At 41.0% G+C, this 24,786-nt stretch overlaps 2 protein-coding genes across 3 annotated transcripts; both read left to right on the top strand.

The window, feature by feature from the left end:
* Positions 1–4,814: 4,814 nt before the first annotated feature.
* On the top strand, positions 4,815–8,233 carry LOC117245725 (ladderlectin-like). The gene is made up of 7 exons (XM_033609211.2): positions 4,815–4,890; positions 5,484–5,580; positions 5,694–5,744; positions 5,822–5,931; positions 6,101–6,235; positions 7,428–7,536; positions 7,815–8,233. The coding sequence occupies exons 2-7, from the start codon at positions 5,520–5,522 to the stop codon at positions 7,880–7,882; spliced, it is 534 nt and encodes a 177-aa protein (XP_033465102.2). The 5' UTR covers positions 4,815–4,890; positions 5,484–5,519; the 3' UTR covers positions 7,883–8,233.
* Positions 8,234–13,056: 4,823 nt separating this feature from the next.
* Positions 13,057–21,237, top strand: LOC117245992 (ladderlectin-like). Of its 2 annotated transcripts, none has more exons than XM_033609635.2 (8): positions 13,057–13,143; positions 14,969–15,022; positions 15,472–15,543; positions 15,622–15,654; positions 16,118–16,224; positions 18,783–18,917; positions 19,495–19,606; positions 20,861–21,237. In XM_033609635.2, the coding sequence occupies exons 3-8, from the start codon at positions 15,483–15,485 to the stop codon at positions 20,929–20,931; spliced, it is 519 nt and encodes a 172-aa protein (XP_033465526.2). In that variant the 5' UTR covers positions 13,057–13,143; positions 14,969–15,022; positions 15,472–15,482; the 3' UTR covers positions 20,932–21,237. The 2 variants fall into 2 exon arrangements, with proteins under 2 accessions (XP_033465526.2, XP_078020159.1); XM_078164033.1 differs by having other exon boundaries at positions 13,106–13,143; positions 14,926–15,022.
* The last annotated feature ends 3,549 nt before the right edge of the window (positions 21,238–24,786 follow it).

The raw sequence follows: 24,786 nt of genomic DNA on the forward strand, positions 1-24,786 counted from the left end.
AAAAATTTGAAAAAAAGTGCATATTTTGTGACCAAAGCTGTATGGGATTAACATGGGATGACCTGAACACAAGCTATATTCACAGAGCTGTCAATTTCTGTTCAAGAGCTTCGCCGTGAATTGGAAAATTACGTGGTTAAAGCAACCAGAACAATGGCCAAGGAGGAAGAAAACACTGAATTTGTCAGGAGAGGCCTATGAAGTGTGTAAAAAACAAATAAAAAACAATTCATTCTGTGTTAAAAGTTACAGACAGGAAAACTCATCCCTGATTTAATATTCACAAACTTCCTGCAGTTATTGTGTTCAGTATTTTGGTTAATTCTTTGAGGAACAGCTACTGTACACGGTGAATTGCTCTCTTCAGACAGGTGTCTTCCCGGCCTCCTTGAAAACGGCGGTGGTGAAGCCCCTTCTGAAGAACAGCAATTTAGACCCCAACATTCTTAATAATTATCGACCTGTATCCAACTTACCATTTTTAAGCAAAATTTTAGAAAAACTGTTTTTTAACCAAGTAAATGATTTTTTAAATACAAATAACACTTGAGAAGTATCAGTCTGGTTTTAGGATGAACCACAGTACCGAGACAGCCCTTTTAAAGATTTTAAACGACATCAGGTGCAATTTAGATAACCATAAACTCACAGTCTTGGTACTACTGGATCTAACCGCCGCCTTCGATACAGTAGACCATCACATTTTATTAAATAGACTGAGGCACCTGGTCGGCCACTCTGGTACTGTTTTTAACTGGTTCGTCTCTTACCTTACTGATCGACACTTCTTTGTAAGTATGGATACATGTTCCTCAGGAACCCATGAGTTAAAGTGTGGGGTCCCCCAGGGGTCAATTTTAGGTCCAACTCTTTTTAATGTCTACATGCTTCCTCTGGGGGACGTCATCAGGAGGCACGGCATCAGCTTTCATAGTTATGCTGATGATACGCAACTGTACATCGCCGTGTCTCCTGATGACACAGGGCCAATTGATGCCCTTTTTAACTGCATTTTAGATATAAAGTCATGGATGGCAGCGAATTTCCTGCAGCTCAACCAGGACAAAACAGAGGTTTTAATTATTGGTCCTGAAGGCAAGAGAGAGAAACTTTTACCAAAACTACAGGATCTTAAACCAACACAATCTGTAAAAGATCTGGGTGTGATTTTTGACTCTGAGCTCTGTTTTATTCCACATATTAAAAACATAACAAAGACAGGTTTCTACCACCTTAAGAATATAGCCAGAGTCTGCCCGTTTCTCTCTCAGGCCAGCACGGAGGTGCTGATGCATGCTTTTATCTCCTGTAGGTTAGATTATTGTAATGCCCTGCTCTCTGGTCTTCCCAAAAAGAGTATCTCAAATCTACAATTATTACAGAATTCAGCTGCACGAGTGCTGACGAGGACCAGAGGACGGGAGCACATTACACCAGTTTTAGATCATTCTCTGTTTTAGATCATTCTTACCTAGCTACTAACTCAATTTTATGAGCTAAATAGCTTTTTGTTTATTTGGTTCTTTTTATACCTTTTATCCTATCTTACTGTTTTAGTCCCTCAGCTTTTAGCTCCAGTGTTTCCTCATGGGGGCCTACCACACTGAGAGTTGCTCCTGGTCTCCCGATGGGGATGCTGTCGGGAGACCGCTCTGACCTGGGTGGCTGTAGGGCACTGCACCTCGGTGTGGGGCCTCATGTCTGGCCGGGTCGGGGTGTCTCTATGGCGGTGCTCCCTGTGGCCGTGGAACATGGGCCTTGTCGGTGTGGACGGCCCCCGGAGGTGGCTTTTTCCTTGCCTCGGGTCTCGGTGCTAGGCCATGTCTCTTTAGTGATAGCTTGTGTGTGTGTGTGTGTGTGTGTGTGTGTGTGTGTGTGCGTATATGTATATTTACGTATCTCTATGTGGGGTGGGAGGGTTGGGTTTTCTCTTTTCTTTTTGTTTTCTGTTTTGGATCTTTGTTGTTTTTAACCTCTGTGAGGCACTTTGTGTTATTGTCATATGAAAAGTGCCATATAAATAAAGTTGATTTGATTTGATTTAATTGTACAGTTGTTCTGTTGTTGTTAAACATTGAATATAATAAGAAATATCCATAAATATGTCACTTAGTCAGGGGTGGTTCAGTTTACTCAATGATAGAAAAGAAGTCCCTGATGGAAAAGGTTGGGAACGCCGGGGTTAGATGGCCAAAGCAACTTCTTCTGATTCTGGTTCACAGCCTCCACTTCCTCTACTCGGTTTACCAGTGTATTACAGCCATGTGTGAAGCGCAGTATAGGCTGCCAACTTCCAATAAAACTATGCTTTGCATATGTTCACTGGTTTGCTCAAAATTTTATTTACATTTCTTTTTATCAGTATTTCAAAAGTGTGTTTAAAATCGACAGTTGAATGGAAACATGACAGCTGTGAGCAGTTTCCATTAGGACTGCTTTCTATGAAAAAAAAAAAAAGTATTTTAAAAGGATGCCAGCATGTCTGTGTATCATCTGGATTAACAGAGATGGAAGTGCTGCTGTTTGTAGTTCTGAGTCCCAAACATAACACTGTTTGTCATGGGGTGGCAGCAGAAATTTCAGCGATCACAAACCTGACGCTTGACACAACTGAAGGAATGTGAGAAGTTGTTTTTGTGTAATTCTGGTGAACTGACCCTTTGACCCCTCCTGTGGAGCAGATCAGGGCATTGAGGTGCAGATGTGCAGAACTGTGTCAGTGTGCAGGGTGTAGCTGATTAAAGGGTGCTGATGATATTTACTCTGTGCAAACAAAAGTTAAAATATTAAACAAGGATGTTGTCTCAATGGGTTTCATCTCCTCTTTGACAATGTTCTCAAAGCTTCAGTGCAAAGCCAGGGAACAGATCCAAAACAATCAAACAAGTGAACCATGTGTCAGGACATTACCATCATCATACCACAAAGTGTAGTGTCAGGGCCATATCCAAGGCTTATTAGTGGTGAAGTGGAACAGTTGTAAAACAATACACAGGAAACAATGACAGGATCATCATTAGTCAAGTTACATTCAAACATAGAGCAAATTTTAACTGAATGTCCAAAAAAACCAGCAACAGAAAATACAAATTAATGTTCGTTTCCATCCATTAGTGTTGTGTGAATATAAGAAGTTGGTTAGTTTGACTCACAGGATGTAGACTGTGGTTATCAGCCTGCCATTAGCTGCCTATTTCAGACACAATTTACCTTCCTTTCTTTTTGCGTGTTACGGTTTTTAAAATCCCCATCACTATGTGAAACAATAATAATCCGAGCTAACAACCTACACACCAGTGACGGCCAAATGAAAGAGCTACAGGCTACAATGAGGCTAAAAACAGAGTTCAAATGACGTTTTTCCAAAAAACTTTTTATGTCAGGACACTTGGATCACTATGGATGAGCAGTATGGAGATATTTTATGGTTTCAATTATGTGTTTTTTGGAAGTTTGAATCTGAGGCACCGTCAGCCTCCATTAGGTGGAGTTGTGTTGCTACCTCCTCTCCCCTTGGATCTCCATAAGTGTTGTGAGGACTCTAAAACTTCACCTGAGCCTCCCTTGGCATATGGGTGAGTAGATAATGGCTGAATTTTCATTTTTGGGTGCACTATCCCTGTAAAGACATGGAAACAAGCCAGAGCATTTTTTCCCTATAGCAGAATGATACTCTGTGATTCCAGACCTTTGTCTAGTGCTGACACATACAGCGCTGTGGAGATAGGTCTAGCTACGTGACACTGCTGCACGAGAGACAGGTCTGTGTTTTCTGATGGAGCTGGTAAAGTTGATGGTTTTTGCCCTTATTCCAAAAAAAGACAATATTCCTTCTAAGCTGTTTACATGACTAATGAAAATTAATATTCTCCTATTACTCAGGTTTACATGTCTTTATCACATTCCTTTATCACATCAATCACGTTGCATCTTGGCATCAAAACAGGATTTTTTAAAGTTTCCAACCTGTAGTGGACCTGTTGGACCGTGCGAGCACAACCTCTCCCTTTCAATTCTTCAGCCATCTTCTTGAAAAGCTCATTGTTGTGATATTTGCATATATCCAGGAACCTGCTCATATCCAAGTCTTTTATAATGTTATAAAGTAGGTGTGTTTATTCTTCCTACCAGAAATATGGGCTTTTCTTTTGGCAATGCATTTCTACACTAACCTTGGAAACTGTCGGTTTGTTAACCGACAACAGGCCGTGTGTCGCAAACTGCAGCAAAAATCCCAACTGAGATGCATATTCTGAATGTGTTGTTTACATGTCCAAAGAATGCTCTTAAAACCTGAATAACAGCAGCAAATCCCACGTCTGAATCGGAAAATGCTTAATCTGAAAAGACACCAAATTTAGAATCTCTAAGAGGATATTCTGTTTACATGACTCGCATCAAATTCAAAATATTCTAGCATTACAAATAATAGTGGAATTTTAGTAAGCATGTAAATGTACCCAGTGTCTTCCATATTTGCCAAATTTAAAGGATTCCTTCCATTTTGTCAAAGCGAAACAAGTTGTCCTGTGGTATTAATTGTAATTTAAGACAAGTCCTAAAACGTTTAGCTGTATCTGTTAATGTTATCCTTTAATATTTAACTGTTCATAGCTTGCAGGTGGCAAACTGTCACCCTTCAAGCCTCCAAAGTAAATAGGAGATTGAGAGGTGATGCCAGTTGATGCACTGACCAGCTGTGAATCTAATAACCTTTTACAGATGGTTAACCCATCATCATTTAGGGTGGAGTAAACTGATGTACTTTAAACATATTTTATGACTGATGGATAGATAATTCACTGTATATAAGAGCTGGTCTTGGGCTTGTTCAGCATCAACGCTCAAGCTGACACTGAGAAGGAGGAAGAGAAGATAATCCACCAGAAGGTTTGCTTTGCTTTATTTCTTTACCTCTTTTTATGCCTTCGTGCCGGCATGTTATGTTTTTGGGTCCATCTGTCCATCTGTCTGTCTATTCTCATGAATGCAATATCTGAAAAACACCTAGAGGGAATTTCTTCAAATTTGGCACAAACGTCCACTTGAACTCAAGGATAAAGTGATTAGTTTTTGGTGGTCAAAGGTCAAAGTCTCTGTGACCTTACATCTGTCTCATTTTCATTAACATAATATCCTGAGAATTTCCTCAAATTTGGCACCAACATCCACTTGGACTCAATGATGACCTCATGAGAATTTGGTGGTCAAAAGTCAAGGTCACTGTGGCCTCACAAAACATGTTTTAGTCAAGGGTTCATACGCTAATTATGACAAAATTTCACACAAACGTCTAACACAATAAAATACCAAAGTGATGACATTTTTAAATCCAAAAGGTCAAAGGTCATCTTCACTGTGACATCACAATTCAAAATTCCAGTTTTATGTTTCTTTTTTCTCTCATTCAGAAGAGGACAACAGTCACTACAGCTCAGCTGTTTCAGAAGTTTTACTGACATGTCTGTTTTTCTTTGTTGAAGGTAATTATCAACATTGAGATCTGCATCATCTCCAGGATGAAGACGCTGACTGTGTTTGCACTTCTTTGTGCTATGATGGCATTGACCACAGCTGCTGGTGAGTGTTAACAATGTGTGTGTGAGAAAAAAGACAAAGATCAGTTCTGTGCATCTGTTTATATCCAGCGACGCGATGGAAATAATCACTAACTGCTGTGTTTAACTGTTCAGCTCTGTCCGAGGTGAAGGATGAACACGGGACAGTGGAAGTAATTCAAGAAGGTGAATACATATTTCCTAACTGCTTTACACTTTGTCTGGAGACTCAATATTACCTTATCTCTATTTGTCTTGCTCAGGAGAGCATCACGTCATTGAGAGATCAGCATCTTGCCCCGGTGGTTGGAATCTGATTAATGGCCGCTGTTTCCTCTTTGTTCCACGAGCCATGACTTGGGCTCGAGCTGAGGTATAAGATGATTTGGATTTGTTGCAGAATGCCTCTAAATTAAGTTTATTCTGTTTGTTTGCACTTTTACACTTGGTAACTTGGCATCTTCTTGTAGTTTTGGTGTTTTATTATTACTCATGTTTTCTTTCTGGGCAGCTATGTTTTACCTTTTTTCTCTCCTCTGTAGTTAAACTGCCAGTCCATGGGTGCAAACCTTGCGTCTGTACATCTAGCTGAGGAGTATCATGGGATTAAAAAGATGATAGAAGATAAAACTCATGGGCATCCACAGACATGGCTTGGAGGTTCTGATGCTGAAGAGGTATGTCATGTATCACTCCAAAAAAGTATTGAGTTTGAATGTTCGTTCTCTAAATCGAGATCCCATTACAACAAAGAGAAGGGCACTTATTGCATGGGTTGTGCTGCCTCACATTATAAGTCACAGAAATCAGTATTCAGTAAATATCAGCAGAATTCCTAAAGTCAGTGGAAGATATGAAGGGCTGGATAGAAACCTTTGTGATTACAATGGTGTGGGAGATGAGTATCATATTCAGTATGAATGTCAGAATGTAAGCTTAGGGTGTTTTCACATTTAGGACTTTTTAAACGAACCAAACTCAGTCCTCTTAAAGTGCACCAAAAAGTGGACCAACAGAAAAGGGACTCAGTTCTTTTTGTGGTCACATTGTCAGTTAATTTGAAAGAGGACTCAGTTCTCTTTCTGGTCAACTTCAGCTCTCATGGTTCCTCAGTCCTCTTTCTATTCACACTATAGCCTGTATACAGTATATATTTACATACTTTTGTTTTCACTGCAGTGCTGTTATGACACCCCTCGCTTTCAGATGAACTTAAAATTGAAGGAAACCCGTCATGTTTCTGTGCACTGTAGACTGTTGCCATTTGATGTATTCTACATCCCACATCTGGAGATGTGCAGTATCTTCTGTGGACCAAACCACTCCTTGTCCTGCATTCTTGCAAGCGTTACAGGTCGACGTGGTTTTGTCTGTTTTTTCAGGCGTCCCAGTGCAACAGCTTGTGATCTAGATGGCTAACTACAATGGCAAAGAGAACCGGGAGTGCTTTGTGCTCACAAGGCACAGGTTAAGTAAACCACACCGCAAACTTGAAGTGAACCAAACCCAGTCCACCTTGGGAGATTTCACACTTGGTTTTTTTCAGACTCAGAGTGGTGACTCTGCATTTTTTGCGCATATAGGGAACTCAGACCCCTCTGAAGCAAACTGAACCGCGGACTTGAAGCGAACCAAACTCAGACCACCTCCCGAGGTGGTCATAAGAGAGAAAGATGTGGTCATTGAAAGCAGTGAACAGTGAACCACAGTTTTGTCCAGTGTCATCTGTTGTCTCAACTGTATGAAGATATTTGAAATAAATGAAGTCAGTAGTGAGAAATGCATTTTGCCAAATGGTAAAAAGAATTTAATTTAGTTTACATGGTGTCTTTTAAAATTCATCATATTCTAATCTGTTCTGTTTTGCAGGAGGGTGTTTGGCTCTGGAATGATGGTACACGTTTCAGCTTTTCATACTGGTGCAGGGGGGAGCCGAACAATGATGGGTGGCAGCACTGTATACAGATGAGTTATGGAGGTAACTCATTCAGATGATAAAGTACTCGTGGTGTGGATGATAACAGCTATATACATGTCAAAAATGAGATGAATATAAAAAATGCATCCATCAATTCTTGTGAGTTTTGTTGAATCATTAAAGGACAGAGAGAGCACATAACTCTGCAAAGGCTGAACATCCCTCTCCATTTGTTATCTTAACAGATAATACAAAATGTTTAGGAAGTTGTCGTCTGCTTCAAAATATATACAGTGCGAAACAGTCACACTCATGTCCTGTGTTTCTATCACATGCAGATAACAAATGCTGGGATGATACAAAGTGTCACTATCACCTATCTTCTGTCTGTGCCAAGAAAATCTAACAATTCCTGGTCTGACACGAGGCATGAAGTCCCTGTAAGCAACACAAACTGGAGGAGTGTTTGAGTATGTTTGCAGACTCATCTGTCTTTATGCCATCAGTCTCATGTAACCTGAAGGCTCTGTATCACATTTCTTATTTGTCTTTGCTATCGCTTTAACACTACTGAAGGAATGAAGCGACAAGTGACATAAACAGGAGCTGGATTGTCTCTGAGGCCTTGTGCCTTTAATGAGAGCAGACTGAGTGTGTTATGAAAAGAATGCTTTTAGCACAAATCTACATATATTCTGCACAGTAAACTCTTCTTTCTTGTCTTATGCAAAATTAAAGGCTCAAGCATCAAAACAAACTGGTCTGTGTTTTTAGTCTCCTGTTTAAATCAAAGATGTCCGGATCCTCCGGGCTGATCCAAACATTGTTTCATGGTTTTCTGTCAGCTAAACAAATGAACCTTACTGAAATCTGCAGTTTTGTCCTCCTCAGCCTGCTTCTGTTGCATCACGGCTCTCCTTCACAACAGCATACACTGCAGCAGTTCGCTGCATATGCAAGTAGAAATTAGTGTGTGTGAGTGTGAATAGTGGTGTGGTTGTGCTGAGTTTTGACCTATCTCCACAGCGCTGTACGTGTCAGTGCTAGGGGAAGGTCTGGAATCACAAATTAACATTCTGCTTCAGGGAAACAAATGATCTCGCTTGTTTCCATTTCTTTAAACCGATTACAATTGTCTTGGGTGGCACAAAGCCGAGGATGCAGTGATGGTGCCCACTAGATGGCGCTCTTGGTTTAAAGAAAAAGGTTAAAAAGGCAACAGACAGCATCTTTTCCTAAATACAGTACAGGCCAAAAGTTTGGACACACCTTCTCATTCAATGCGTTTTCTTTATTTTCATAACTATTTACATTGTAGATTCTCACTGAAGGCATCAAAACTATGAATGAACACATGTGGAGTTATGTACTTAACAAAAAAAGGTGAAATAACTGAAAACATGTTTTATATTCTAGTTTCTTCAAAATAGCCACCCTTTGCTCTGATTACTGCTTTGCACACTCTTGGCATTCTCTCCATGAGCTTCAAGAGGTAGTCACCTGAAATGGTTTCCACTTCACAGGTGTGCCTTATCAGGGTTAATTAGTGGAATTTCTTGCTTTATCAATGGGGTTGGGACCATCAGTTGTGTTGTGCAGAAGTCAGGTTAATACACAGCCGACAGCCCTATTGGACAACTGTTAAAATTCATATTATGGCAAGAACCAATCAGCTAACTAAAGAAAAACGAGTGGCCATCATTACTTTAAGAAATGAAGGTCAGTCAGTCCGGAAAATTGCAAAAACTTTAAATGTGTCCCCAAGTGGAGTCGCAAAAACCATCAAGCGCTACAACGAAACTGGCACACATGAGGACCGACCCAGGAAAGGAAGACCAAGAGTCACCTCCGCTTCTGAGGATAAGTTCATCCGAGTCACTAGCCTCAGAAATGGCAAGTTAACAGCAGCTCAGATCAGAGACCAGATAAATGCCACACAGAGTTCTAGCAGCAGACCCATCTCTAGAACAACTGTTAAGAGGAGACTGCGCCAATCAGGCCTTCATGGTCAAATAGCTGCTAGGAAACCACTGCTAAGGAGAGGCAACAAGCAGAAGAGATTTGTTTGGGCCAAGAAACACAAGGAATGGACATTAGACCAGTGGAAATCTGTGCTTTGGTCTGATGAGTCCAAATTTGAGATCTTTGGTTCCGACCGCCGTGTCTTTGTGAGACGCAGAAAAGGTGAACGGATGGATTCCACATGCCTGGTTCCCACTGTGAAGCATGGAGGAGGAGGTGTGATGGTGTGGGGGTGTTTTGCTGGTGACACTGTTGGGGATTTATTTAAAATTGAAGGCACACTGAACCAGCATGGCTACCACAGCATCCTGCAGCGACATGCCATCCCATCCGGTTTGCGTTTAGTTGGACGATCATTTATTTTTCAACAGGACAATGACCCCAAACACACCTCCAGGCTGTGTAAGGGCTATTTGACCAAGAAGGAGAGTGATGGAGTGCTGCGGCAGATGACCTGGCCTCCACAGTCACCGGACCTGAACCCAATCGAGATGGTTTGGGGTGAGCTGGACCGCAGAGTGAAGGCAAAGGGGCCAACAAGTGCTAAACACCTCTGGGAACTCCTTCAAGACTGTTGGAAAACCATTTCAGGTGACTACCTCTTGAAGCTCATGGAGAGAATGCCAAGAGTGTGCAAAGCAGTAATCAGAGCAAAGGGTGGCTATTTTGAAGAAACTAGAATATAAAACATGTTTTCAGTTATTTCACCTTTTTTTGTTAAGTACATAACTCCACATGTGTTCATTCATAGTTTTGATGCCTTCAGTGAGAATCTACAATGTAAATAGTTATGAAAATAAAGAAAACGCATTGAATGAGAAGGTGTGTCCAAACTTTTGGCCTGTACTGTATATCATTATGAAAATAATGTGGGTTGCACAGGGTAGTGGCCACAGTAAAATCAGACTATCAGCATTTACATAAGTTACTTAGTGGCTTTCCGATCTTTGTAATAAGCTTCTGCCAAAAAAAAATCTGCTTTACGGCAGGAAACGCGTCATGTATTGCGAAACTGGTTGGTCAGCCAATCAGGGACTGGAGCGAGTCCTTATGAGGAGTTGGGCATGAGATAGTTGAGTCATGAGCACAATGGCAGACGGACAAAGTTTGGAGATAAGTGAAAAACAGCTTAGCGAAAGAAAAGGAGCTCCTCTGTGTGAGGCAAAGAAGAGCAAAAAGGAGAGTGATAAAAGAAGAGGAAGAGTAAACCTCAGTCAGGCGTTCAAGAGATGGAGGGAGCTCCGTGACCGAAGAGGCATCAAAACCCATGTCCAGCTAGCTTTCTTTCTAATGGATCAGTAAGTAACACGGCTTAATGTTAGCTAGACCAGAGAGGACTGTACTGTACTGGCTGCTAGTTCATTCCTAGCTGGCCAACATCGCACATCGCCGCAACGAGGGAGCGGGTAGCGAGTGTTGGTCGGCTGACATCCTGGTTGCCATTCTACGGCAGCCATCGGACAGTGATTCCCCCCTCCCTTCCATCTGTTCTCTTCTCACGGAGGCAGCTATCCACGGACATCGTCCAGATAAGTTACGCCCAGCTAAGTGAACACTGGACTTTTCACTGCAACGGCCTTAGACTGAGTAGCATCAAAATCAGTTAACGTTATTCCACACAGCTCCCCCAAGCGGGCCTGGAGGAGCAGGGAGATCATGTGAGGGCAGCCTTCGCAGTGACTGGGCATCCAGCATCTCCGACCGGGAGAAGTGGAGTAAAATACTACTGGTACTGTGCTATAATTATTTGCATTACTATTTGTTTTTTCTTCAGATAAATCTGATAATTGTTACTCGGTCTCTTTACTCATTTATTTAGTAGAGTGTCCACACACCTTCTCATTCGACATATCCATAGAGGTATACTGGTGGCTTTCTCTGATCCACAGTGCGAGCAACACCGCTGACGCCAGGTGGCGCCAAGCTAAAAAAAAAAAAAAACAATGCTATCCGTTGCCTCTTTAAAGGAATGGCAATTTAGTGTGAATTCAACCCTTTGTTGAAGAGGGCGCCATCTATTGGACTCAGGAAAAAAAGACAATGCTTCACGAGGCTTCATTTGACCATCACTAGCAAGTAGGTTGATTCTGAACACACAAATAGAAATTGAGGTGAATTCTGTCTGAAATAGGCAGCTAATGGCAGGCTTATAACCACAGTCTACAACCTGTGAGTCAAACTAACCAACCTCTTATATTCACACAACACTAATGGATGGAAACAGACATTAATTTGTATTTTCTTTTGCTGTTTTTTGAACATTCAGTTAAAATTTGCTCTATGTTTGAATGTAAACTTGACTAATGATGATACTGTCATTGTTCCTTGTATGTAATTTTACAACTGTTCCACTTAACTACTAATAAGCCTTGGACAGGGCCCTGACACTACACTTTGTGGTATGATGGTGGTAATCTCCTGACACGTGGCTCACTTGTTCGATTGTTTTGGATCTGTTCCCTGGCTTTGCACGGAAGTTTTGAGAGAATTTCCAGAGAAGAGAGGAGACTTATTAAGACAACATCCTTAGTAAATATTTGCACAGAGTGAATAGCATAAAAACCCTTTACCAGCCACACCCTGCACATCGACACAGTTACGCACCTGGAAGCCTCTGAACAGTTCCACAGAAGAAGAAGAATAACGTTATTCATCCCCAAAGGGTCACTTCACATGAACTCTTTTTCAAGTAGGACAAAAACCACGTCACACGAGCTTAAAAACTTTTTTGTGCAACTTAGGAAGTTTTATCGAATTTCGCTATTTCCATACGTTGTAATGCGATACTTCAAAATGCAAGTAAAAATAGGTTTATGGAAACATCACTGGTGAGCCATTTGGATCCTTTGTAAAGGAGTGTGAGCATTCCAGGAATAAAAAAACCATGTTGATCAAATTGGTTTGTTAATAACCATTAGCTATTTTGCGACCCTATTTACTCCATGACTGCAGTAACATTCAGTGACGTTGATAACGTGCTATTTGATTGGTGTCAAGCCAAAGGATGGCTGGCTTCCCTTGGCATAGTCCTGACTAATCACAGTTTGACATTGGCATGACGATAACCTCATCTGATTGGTTAATATTTCATTTTTTTTTCACCAAGGGATGCCAACTTGGCCTGGCTTCCCCGCAGACAAGACAGTCTACCGGAGTGCAATATAAAGTGCAATACTGTGTTTCACCACACATTCATTTAGAGGGGCGCTATTTCACTCATTGTAAAATACTCAGAGAAGAGATGACAGCAACAGCACAGAAGAATTACCGAAACTGTTAAACGAAGTGTTTTTATTAAAATGACAATTACAGTCTGAAAAAACAGAGGAAGCTTGGCTTCCCTTGGCCTCCGGGAGAAAATGCCACTGGCTTGCAGATGGCAAACCGTCATCCTTCAAGCCTCCAAAGTAAATAGGAGATTGAGAGGTGATGCCAGTTGATGCACTGACCAGCTGTGAATCTAATAACCTTTTACAGATGGTTAACCCATCATCATTTAGGGTGGAGTAAACTGATGTACTTTAACCATGTTTTATGATTGATGGATAGATAATTCACTGTATATAAGAGCTGGTCTTGGGCTTGTTCAGCATCAACACTCAAGCTGACACTGAGAAGGAGGAAGAGAAGATAATCCACCAGAAGGTTTGCTTTGCTTTATTTCTTTACCTCTTTTTATGCCTCTGTGCCAGCACGTTATGTTTGTGGGTCCATCTGTCCATCTGTCTGTCCATTTTTATGAATGCAATATCTGAAAAACACCTAGAGGGAATTTCTTCAAATTTGGCACAAACGTCCACTTGAACTCAAGGATAAAGTGATTAGTTTTTGGTGGTCAAAGGTCAAAGTCTCTGTCATCTTACATCTGTCTCATTTTCATTAACATGATATCTTGAGAATTTCCTCAAATTTGGCACCAACATCCACTTGGACTCAATGATGACCTCATGAGAATTTGGTGGTCAAAAGTCAAGGTCACTGTGGCCTCACAAAACATGTTTTAGTCAAGGGTTCATACGCTAATTATGACAAAATTTCACACAAACGTCTTGTGAAACTGACTGTTGTCTTCTTGTGAATGAGAGAAAAAAGAAACAAAACTGAGAAACAAAGATGACCTTTGACCTTCTGGATTTTAAAATGTCATTACTTTGTTATTCTATTGTGTTCAAGCATCAAAACAAACTGGTCTGTGCTTTTAGTCTCCTGTTTTAATCAGAGATGTCCCAATCCTCCGGGCTGATCCAAACATAGTTTAATGGTTTTCTGTCAGCTAAACAAGCAAACGAAAATCCTTACCTTACTGAAATCTGCAGTTTTGTCCTCAGTACAAGTACATTGTTATGGAGGGACAGGTACTTCCTGGATATTACTTTGGCTGGCTGAGTAACCCTCTAGATATCACTTAGAGAGTATGGTGGAGACTTAAAGCATCTATGTTGAGAGGAAAAGGTTCATGTCTCTTTACCGATGATGGAATGAGTAGTGTTACCAGTGGTCAATGGGGTAGATATTCACACATGGCATCACTCTTGAACAGCCACCGTACACGAAGGAGAGAAGGGAAAAAATCAGAAAACTCAAAACAGGTTCCACACCGTTAGTAGGCAGGGTTTCCTGGTCTGGTCTACAGGGGCTGTGGTGTATTCCGCCAACCTACAGTGCAATGGTGTATCATACCCATGTGGTGTCCAGCCGCTTTATGAACTATAAATTGTCCGGCCGCATATCATACTGTCATGATACAGTAGGTGCCATCCGGCCATCGGGCAGAATATCATACCTCCATGAAAGGTAGCTTTTGGTTTCTGAGGACGTTGATGACTTCAGACTGCAGTTCAGTGTGCTTTCAACCCTTGGTTGCAGAGGGCGCCGTCTAGTGGGTTCAGAAAATAAAGAAAATGGCTCGTGAGACTTCATTTGGCCGTCACTAGTGTGTAGGTTGTTAGCTTGGAGATTGTTGTTGTTTCGTGTAGTGATGGGGATTTTGAACACGGTAACACAAATAGAATGTGAGGTGAGCTCTGTCTGAAATATGCAGCTAATGGCAGGCTGATAACCACAGTCTACACCCTGTGAGTCAAACTAACCAACTTCTTATATTCACACAACACTAATGGATGGAAACGGACATTAATTTGTATTTTCTGTTGCTGTTTTTTGGACGTTCAGTTAAAATTTGCTCTACATTTGAATGTAAACTTGACATATCATGATACTGTCATTGTTTCCTGTGTGTTATTTTACAACTGTTCCACTAAACCAGTAATAAGCCTTGGATATGGCCCTGACACTTTGTGGTGTGATGGCGTGTCTTGATGTGGCTGACTTGTTTGAATGTTTGAAGCATTGAGAGAATTTCCAAGGAAGGAGTGACAGTTATTAAGACAACATCTTTGGTAAATATTTTAACCTTTGTCTGCACAGTATATAAGAACTGGTCATCATCTTCATCCGCACATCCTCACAGGGTCCGCTGAAGCTACAGACAGTCTGAAGAGAAGAGAAGAAAGTCCTGCAGCAGGTTTGCACCAAACTTTATCATCTTCTGACATTTATTCGGGAACTGCCCATTGGTCCCACAGCCCCTTGTTCCAACCATATTAAAACCATTGTTCCGAAGTATGTTCCGAAATCATCATGATGCCCTGTGGTTAAGGTCTGGTTAGGTTTAGGCACAAAAACCACTTGCTTAGGGTCAGGAAAAGATCATGGTGTGGGTTAAAATGAAAAAGAAAGTGACAAACACATAAGCCGTGAGCCTGCTCCGCCTCAAGCCTTTCCCAGCTGACCCAGAGCCGGTCGTGGCGCACCATCAAGGTAGAAATACGCCTGCCGGGAGCCGTTCAGCACCGCGGACAGTCGGACTAATGAGATGTCAAACCAATGACATGGACCCCATTTATTCACAGCACTGACAGTCAGTACGGCTGTTCCCTAAACAAGTCTCACTAACACGTCTGTCTCTCGTAGTCATCGTCACCATGAAGATGCTGATTGTGTCTGCACTTGTTTGTGCCATGGTGGTTCTGACCAGAGCTGCTGGTGAGTATAATACATACGGTACACATGTTAATAAACACAAACAGTCCAAGTCAATAACTGCAGTGTCAAACTTTCCAGCTCCTCCAGAGGAAACTCCCCAAGATGAAACAGGTGAGTGGCTTTAAGATTTTCACTTCAACAGAATGTGGTTGTTATGATGCTCTGCTGTGATGACTTCACCTGTGTTTAATGTCAATGAGCAGTTTCTCCTGATAAAAGCTTTGTGTCAGATGCTAATGTAACTTTATCTTATTTTATATCCTACTACGTTATATTGCTTTTTATTACTCATATAGGGCTATGTTATGTATTCCAATGTTTGTATTCTGTTGCAATTTTTTTACGTTTATGTTGTATTTTATATTACATATATATTAATTGATGATGTATTGTTATTTTGTCTTGTTATGTAATATTGTGTTATGTTAACTCACGTATATTATATTTATGTTGTGTCATGTAATATTATGTTATGTTGTAGCTTCTTCGTGCCATCAAAATGAATCTATTTAATATAGTATGGAGACTTTCCCTGGAGACCCCACATTAACCAAACTCCAATGGTTCTCCACAGAGAGTCGCCTGGTCAAGAGGTGGACAGCTTGTCCCTCGGTCTGGTCTGAGTACGGAGGTCATTGTTACCTTTACGTTCCAACACCTATGAGCTGGGCTAGAGCTGAGGTAATGTTGGTGACTTTGACCCAGGAGTAGTGTTGGGAATGTTACTTTAAAAAAGTAATTAGTTATAGTTACTTTCCCCAAAAAGTAACTGAGTTAGTAACTGAGTTACTGCACTGTTAAAGTAATTAATTACCTGGAAAAGTAACTATTGCATTACTTTTTTTATAAAATGCTCAAATATGTCAAATTGCTTGGACAGCCCCCCTTAAAGGGCCAGTGTGTAATATTTGGCATGGTTTATTGTCAATCTGAATCTGAATCTGAATATTCTACCCATTAATATGTTTATATAAGTGTATAATCGCTATAAAATAAAATTCATTTTGGTTTTCGTAGCCTCATAATTATGCTTTTATATATATACAGTACAGGCCAAAAGTTTGGAAACACCTTCTCATTCAATGCGTTTTCTTTATTTTCATGACTATTTACATTGTAGATTCTCACTGAAGGCATCAAAACTATGAATGAACACATGTGGAGTTATGTACTTAACAAAAAAAGGTGAAATAACTGAAAACATGTTTTATATTCTAGTTTCTTCAAAATAGCCACCCTTTGCTCTGATTACTGCTTTGCACACTCTTGGCATTCTCTCCATGAGCTTCAAGAGGTAGTCACCTGAAATGGTTTTCCAACAGTCTTGAAGGAGTTCCCAGAGGTGTTTAGCACTTGTTGGCCCCTTTGCCTTCACTCTGCGGTCCAGCTCACCCCAAACCATCTCGATTGGGTTCAGGTCCGGTGACTGTGGAGGCCAGGTCATCTGCCGCAGCACTCCATCACTCTCCTTCTTGGTCAAATAGCCCTTACACAGCCTGGAGGTGTGTTTGGGGTCATTGTCCTGTTGAAAAATAAATGATCGTCCAACTAAACGCAAACCGGATGGGATGGCATGTCGCTGCAGGATGCTGTGGTAGCCATGCTGGTTCAGTGTGCCTTCAATTTTGAATAAATCCCCAACAGTGTCACCAGCAAAACACCCCCACACCATCACACCTCCTCCTCCATGCTTCACAGTGGGAACCAGGCATGTGGAATCCATCCGTTCACCTTTTCTGCGTCTCACAAAGACACGGCGGTTGGAACCAAAGATCTCAAATTTGGACTCATCAGACCAAAGCACAGATTTCCACTGGTCTAATGTCCATTCCTTGTGTTTCTTGGCCCAAACAAATCTCTTCTGCTTGTTGCCTCTCCTTAGCAGTGGTTTCCTAGCAGCTATTTGACCATGAAGGCCTGTGATAGTCTGGCGGCCTGTCCAGGGTGTACCCTGCCTCTCACCCGATGTCAGCTGGGATAGGCTCCAGCCCCCCCGCGACCCTCAAGAGGATGAAGCGGTTAGAAGATGAATGAATAAATGAATGAATGAATAAAACATTGTACACTTAGTTACACTACACTGCATTGTTGTGCATGTGTGTGTGTGTGTGTGTGTGTGTGTGTGTGTGTGTGTGTGCGTGTAAGAACAGCCATTAATCGCACAATTTAAATGTGAAAACACTCATTGACTGACCGTCAGCTGTTTGTATGCGGAGAGGGAGAGGGGCGGAGGGAGCGTGGCTGTGGAAACGTCCTGCTGTCCGAGATACTGTCATGCGTTTGAAGTTTAGAGAGCAAGCCCAAATGAGCCCAAAAAAACGCAACCCGTGACTACCAATATTTGTAAGCGACTTTACAAAAAGACAAGCCCAAAGTCGCGGATCTGACAAACCTGCTTGTGAATACCCGCCCTACTCTGCCTCTGATTGGTTTATGATGAAATTTTACTCTCCCTAAGCCAATCATCATCACTTATGCTTCTCCCTCACCTGCCCACACCTAGCCTCGTGTCACCAGACTCTTCACATAAAGTGAAGAGCCTGGTATTTATTTACTCTGAATTTTGTCTGGATTCTGGTTCCGGTCTAGAGAGCGGATGCGGTATTCACCAAATTCACCAAACTAAAAGTGTTCACCAAAGTAAAACTTTAAATTCTGGCGCACCATCGATTTGGGGTGATGAGGGGTGTAAGAACATCGATTAACTTAATGGCTTGGGGCTTTTCTTGTAAATTATATTCTTTAAATTAAAAGTTTCACCACATTTTTTATTAGCTTGGTGCTTTTATTTTTACGGAAAGGCACATCCATCGAATTCCGGATCCTGTCTCACTCGCCCTGGTTCCGGTTCCTTACCAAAACGGCCACTAACGGCCCCAGACTAGCCCACACCAAAGAAGAAACACTTTCGAGCTCCACTGAGAAGCAGCTGGTCTGAGTGAAAGCAGCTTCAGTGAACTCAAGTAAAGCCGACTAACGGCGCATTTTATTGTGAGTACCCATAACGGCGTTATAATGGGGGAGACAGTAACTTTTTTTGATTACTCGTTACTGAAAAAAGTAGCGCCGTTAGTAACGCCGTTATTTATAACGTTATTCCCATCACTGCTCAGGAGGCTTCTACAACAAGCTCATTTTGTTTGCATACACATGGACATTTGGTGACCTGGGGCCTTAATTCTTACTTTCCTTGACAACTCCTCTCTGTCCATCTGTCTCTCTGTTTGTCTCCACTGCAGAGAAACTGTCAGTCCCTGGGTGGAAACCTTGCGTCTGTTCACAACATCCAGGAGTACCAAGCCATTCAGGATGTGATTTTCAGAGCCACTCATTCGACTACACTGACATGGATTGGAGGCTCTGATGCACAAGAGGTATTTTTTTCATCATTGCACAACTTGGAAATATTGCACACCAAATACATATCTTACTATATAATGACGAAAACCCTGTCAGTGTGTGTGTGTGTGTGTGTGTTCCACGTTTTTCTCCTCACTGACAGGATGCCTCAAGGTGACTGGAGAAATTTAACTCTAATTGGCAACTGGGTGGCGCTATAACAACAGGAAAACGCATATAATTACATTTTACACTACATTATATATCTATTATATTTCAGTTTAATGTTAGCAAACATTATCATTACAATCATTTATCATTATGGTCAAGCTGTTATAAAAGATGGTATTGCATCACTCTTACATGAACTATACTTTTGTGACTTTGCAGTGACTAATCACACCACTATGTCACTTCACTTGAGACAGTATGTACAGGGTACTGTGGGCACAGGTGTCTTGTAATTTTGGTGTGAATTGCCTTTGTATAGTTTGTTGTTTCTATTTATATTCTTGGTTTTATTTATAGAATCTTTTTTTTTTTTTTTTTACTTTTTTCCCACATTTTCCTCCTTTAATTTTATGTAATATTTTGTTTTACTCTTTCTTCCAGGAGCATTACTGGCTCTGGAGTGATGGCACATCTTTCAGCTACCAGAGATGGTGTCATGGACAGCCTACTAACTATGGCGGCACGGAGCATTGTCTGCAGATGAATTTCTCAGGTAAAACAACATAGTGCTAACTGTAGCAGTGATGCTAATGATAAAATAGGAAGGAATACAGTGAGTTAACTCAGAAATATATCGTGCTGACATCTTCTGGTCAGTTGGTTGATGTGCTCTTGTCCCTCCAAATTCTCATTGGTCAGACAGTCACTGGTGTTACTGTCATAAGACTGTGTGTCGACCAAAGCATTTTTATGGCTCTGTGCCAGCAATAGCCACATAATTAAGAGCCGACCACTTTGAGTGACAGACTGTCTGCTGATAGCGTCCTCGGCCTCTCAGTCAGATCCACGTACCCCTCACTCACACAGCGCCAGCCTCTTGCCCAACTATGTTCACCTCTGGCTCCAAAAAACCAAGATGGTGACGGCTGATGTGTCAAACATGAGGCTTCAAAACCACAAACAAGTGGGTGACGTCAATGTAGCCACGTCCATTCTTTCTACAGTCCATGGTAAAAACTGACGAGGGCAGCGTTTTACCCAAAGTTAAACATTTTTCAAATCTCTGTGACCAGACAGAAAACAGCAACATGCATGGCTTAGTGAAGAAAAGTGAAGACGCTCAGGGCCTCATAATGACACTGAGGTTTGTAGCAGAGTGTAAACACACAACACTCCTGAGTCTCATTACAGCGCTGGCCTCAGAAAAAACAAGCATGAATTCACGATAGCTGCAACCTCCACACCGAATTTCAGCCTCCTAGGACAAAAACTGTGACCACCAAACAGTGGAGACATTTTGTGAAACCGACAGAGCGAGATAGAGCTGCTGGTCGCAGCTTCAAAATGCTTTGGATGACACACAACACTGCCAGGTAGATTTAGTTCATCTAGAGATAACATGAAGATTTTCTTCCCAGCGACCAATCAGCTGGCTGAAGAATAAGATGAGTTTAGTTGACCAAGATTTTCTTTGACTGACAGCAGCCCTCTCCAATTAATAAAGTTCAATTTTTATTGTTAAAATTATTCATGATGGCTTTCAGACAAACAGCTCAGACATAAATGTCTTGAGCAAAGAACATCTTTCTGAGTCAGATATTCTTTGGTTTTATCAGATCACTTGGTGGTTAGCAGTTCACAGTATTACACCATTTATGTTTTGACAATGATTTGTATCTTATCAGTGGCCATAGTGTTGTGTCACCTAAATATATCAGTTAGGAGTCACTGATCACATCAACAGTCTGAGGTCTTTGTTTGTGTCACATTCACTGACTCAACAAACTCTTTATTTCTTTGCTTGCAGATCAAAAGTGCTGGAATGACGAAATATGCTCCAACAACTTCCCATCTGTCTGTGTCAGGAAGAGAAGATGATTCCAGGTCTGACACAGAGACATGAAGAACCCATTGTGTTGCGTGCATGCTTTCATATACATCTTTCTTTACACCCTCAGTCTCACATGTGAGCTGAGTTTTTCTTTGCTATCGCTGTAACGCTACTGAAGGAATGAAGCAACAAGTGACATGAACAGGAGCTGGATTGTCTCTGAGGCCTTGTGCCTTTAATGAGAGCATACTGAATGTGTTATGAAAAGAATGCTTTTAGCACTCCTTCACATATATTCTGCAAAGTAAACTCTTCTTTCTTGTCTTATGCAAAATTAAAGGCTCAAGCATCCAAACAAACTGGTCTGTGTTTTGTCACCTGTCTTTATCAGAGATGTCTCGATCCTCCAGGCTGATCCAAACATAGTTTAATGGTTTTCTGTCAGCGAAAAGAAAACAGCTAAATCCTTTCCTTACTGAAATCTGCAGTTTTGTCCTCCTCAGCTTGCTTTTGCTGCAACAAGACTCTCCTATATGACAGCATACACTGCAGCAGTTCACTGCATATGCAAGTAAAAATGAGTGTTTGGGTGCAGAGAGTTTAGACACTGAGGTTAGAAAAATGCACCGACTTTTTAAACTCAGTGAGCAATAGACCCAACACTCATGCATTCCTCAAACCTGACACTGTTTCATGTGCACGCATCATTGAGCTGGGTTTACATCTGTCTCAGACAACCTTTTATTCAAGAAGCAAAAGTCTCCCGTTGTGACCAGAGATGCAGTGGTGTCATGGAGGATATACACAAGCACACCAGGTATACCTTTTTATTGTCATGGTGTTTACACGATACCACCTATCAACCAACTAAATTCTTTGACCAGCTTAAAACATTCCTTCATATCTGTGAGCATGAGGACTGTATGGAGTCAAACTTTAATGGTAAAGAAAAAAATGGAGGAGTAAAACGAAAGGTATATGTATATGTGTATATATATATATATATATATATATATATACACATATATAATGAGTGGCAGCTAATGTTAACTTTTAAATATGAATAATAATAATTAATTGAAAAGTACATCTGAAGAACGATCAGTTTTTTATTTTAATTTTCCTTGTGAGAACAAACAAATTCCACCAGCGGTCTAAACCTGTAATATGAGTCATGTACAGATTCAAAACAGTAAAAACACTTGACTTACTGGAAATAAATTGGTAGTTTAAAGCTGCTGTATCAACATATTCTTTATTTAACAATGGATTAAATGTTTAATTTTAGATGAAAGAGGTTGCTCATGGTGACGAGCCCACAGGAAATACTTACCTGACTCTGCAGTTTAGCTTTATGGAGCATTTCAGTCACAGTAACATGACAATGACAGTTATGTTGTTTTTCATTAACTTTTAGGACCACTGACTCTGCTACATTTGATTCTGCAGATTTATCTGGCGTGAAACATTTTTGTGAAAGAAACTTGTCTATAAACAGAGGTAGATGTTATACAGTAATTCAGGGGCTTTGACTATGCCTATGATAGTCCTGAACAGGTGGCCTTCGTTCAGTTGAGACACGCACAGAGAATAGCTTTTAATTGAACTGCAGTAAACGCTTCAGTATTCATGTTCCAGGGTCATGTTATATTTGTGTTAAGAAATATGAGCGTAGAAATCTTTAAGCTCTTCCAGTTCAGTATTCTATGTACTGTGTGTTCAAGACTGTGGTGAGACAGATCATGCAATGTCCAGTAAGTCCCGCCCCTGTCATGAACTCTTTGGGAGCGTTCTGAATTGCATACCTGTTCTTTTTACCCTTCGTAGGTGCTGTATGTCCTGTTGCATGCAGGATGCATACAGTCAGGGCAGACTACTGTCTCATAACATTACGCCCTGAACTTTGACCTTCTTGCTCATACTGTATATCCATTACCTTGAACAACCTGGGGAGCTCTGGATCCAGGGTGGGCTGTTGTAACTCTGTGACGTATGAAGTTTAACTCATAACTGCATACATTGTAGATTCTGACATTATGTTCACAACAGTAAAATACAATTTGCATTTCCCTACCAGTGCTGTTTTCATCGGTATGTCCTTTTGTTGTGTTGGTAATCTTTATGATTTTTTTTGTTCACCTAAACAATTAATATTGCTGTTGTTATGATTTGACTGGGCATCAGTTAGTAGAACATGCTGGTATTTCTGGCATACTGCATTTGACATACTATATTTTGGGACAAACCAAATCTTTTTCTGGCATACTAAATAGTATGGCAGTATGGGTACTGTGTGTGGCTGTAGCTCTTTAGTGACCAAGTTAATGGTGTGAAAGATGTTGAACACCACGTTGATCAGTTTGTGAGTGCCCTCCAGGAAGCTCATTAAGTTCTCTTATTAAGTTAATGTAACCTTCATTATATCAACTGGGAACTGGGAAACCAGAGAAAGACACCAGTGTGGCTCCACGAGTGACGTATTTCATCCTGCACGACCACATGGAGTCCATCTCTGTTTTATCAGTTTGTTCATGTTAGCAATAAGTCGTTTTCTTTAATACTCAAACAGAAACTATATGAAAGAGTCTGCTAGATAATACAATGTTACATAGATATTTATAGATCAGATAATATTAACATATCATAGTTCTATCTCCACTGACATAATAGTATGAAAATAACTGACAGTACGACAGCAATAATAGCAAGTGTGTTGCTCCAAATCCAGCTAGAAGAGAGCAGATCCATGAAGTAATCATCTGAAATGATAAAACACAGAACAGAATGACACGTTTTAATCAAACCAGACCCAAACTGTGTAAACCAGTGACGATATATTTTATTCAGGAAGAACTCTTTGTAACCTGGAACCTGGATGTGTGTCTCTGTGGTCTGGTTGATGTTCCTCTGTTGGACTCTACAGGTGAAGCTGTTGCTGTGTCTCTTCTCCACAGTCACTCTGCTGCTGACAGTATAGAGGTCATCAGGACCTCTGACTGTCTCTGTAGGTCCAGCAGAGAGGAGCTTTCCCTCACCGTCCAGCCACAACACCTCAGGCTCTGGATACCAGCCTGCAGACTCACACTGTAACACCACACTTCCATTGTAATATGATCTGATCTCTATGATGGACGTGGAGACAGCACCTGATGATGAGAGAGGAGTATGTCACTGTTGGAGCGATGGTGTTTTTATTGAACTGGGCTGCAGAAGAAAGACACAGTTTGGTTCTGTATGACCAGAGAAAACAGAGATAAAAGGGCTGTGGTATTTGCTTTTGCTCAAGAGATATAAAACCTACAACACCAGACTGATAAATGCTCCAGAGCTTTGGTGTTATTCCTCAGGAAAAAATATGGTGGCCTGCTGGTAGCAAACAATTTCACTGGAAACACAGCAATGGGTTGCCACAAAGCCCCCCCATGTTTGGTGCCTTAAAGCTGCTGAAAACATCAATGGGTTACTACAAAATACCTTAAAAGCTGCTCAAAATTCAACGATGTGTGCTAAACAAAACTGCAAAGGGTTGTTAAAAAACACCCACATTTGATGCCTAATTATCCACTGGAAAAACAGTGACGGGTCGCTACGAAACACCAACTTTTGATGCCTAAGAAGCTGCTTGAAAAATAGTGATGGGTCACTCCTAACTCCTCCTCCTCTGACTTTATATTGCAGCTGCTGCACAGCAATTTCCTTTGATTTCAATCAAGTTCTATCATATCCTTTCTGTCTTGTCTAAAAAGCTCCTAAAAAAACACCCACATTTGTGCCTCAAAAGCTGTTGGAAATTCAGTGACAGGTGCTGAAGGTGCACTGCATTTAATGTATTATTATTTACCTGCCTGTTGCCTTTTATTATGATTTATGATTTACAAGCTCTTATTTACCTGTGGGCACTT

This window comes from Epinephelus lanceolatus, chromosome 22 (genome assembly GCF_041903045.1).
Source record: "Epinephelus lanceolatus isolate andai-2023 chromosome 22, ASM4190304v1, whole genome shotgun sequence".
NCBI lineage: Eukaryota > Metazoa > Chordata > Actinopteri > Perciformes > Serranidae > Epinephelus > Epinephelus lanceolatus.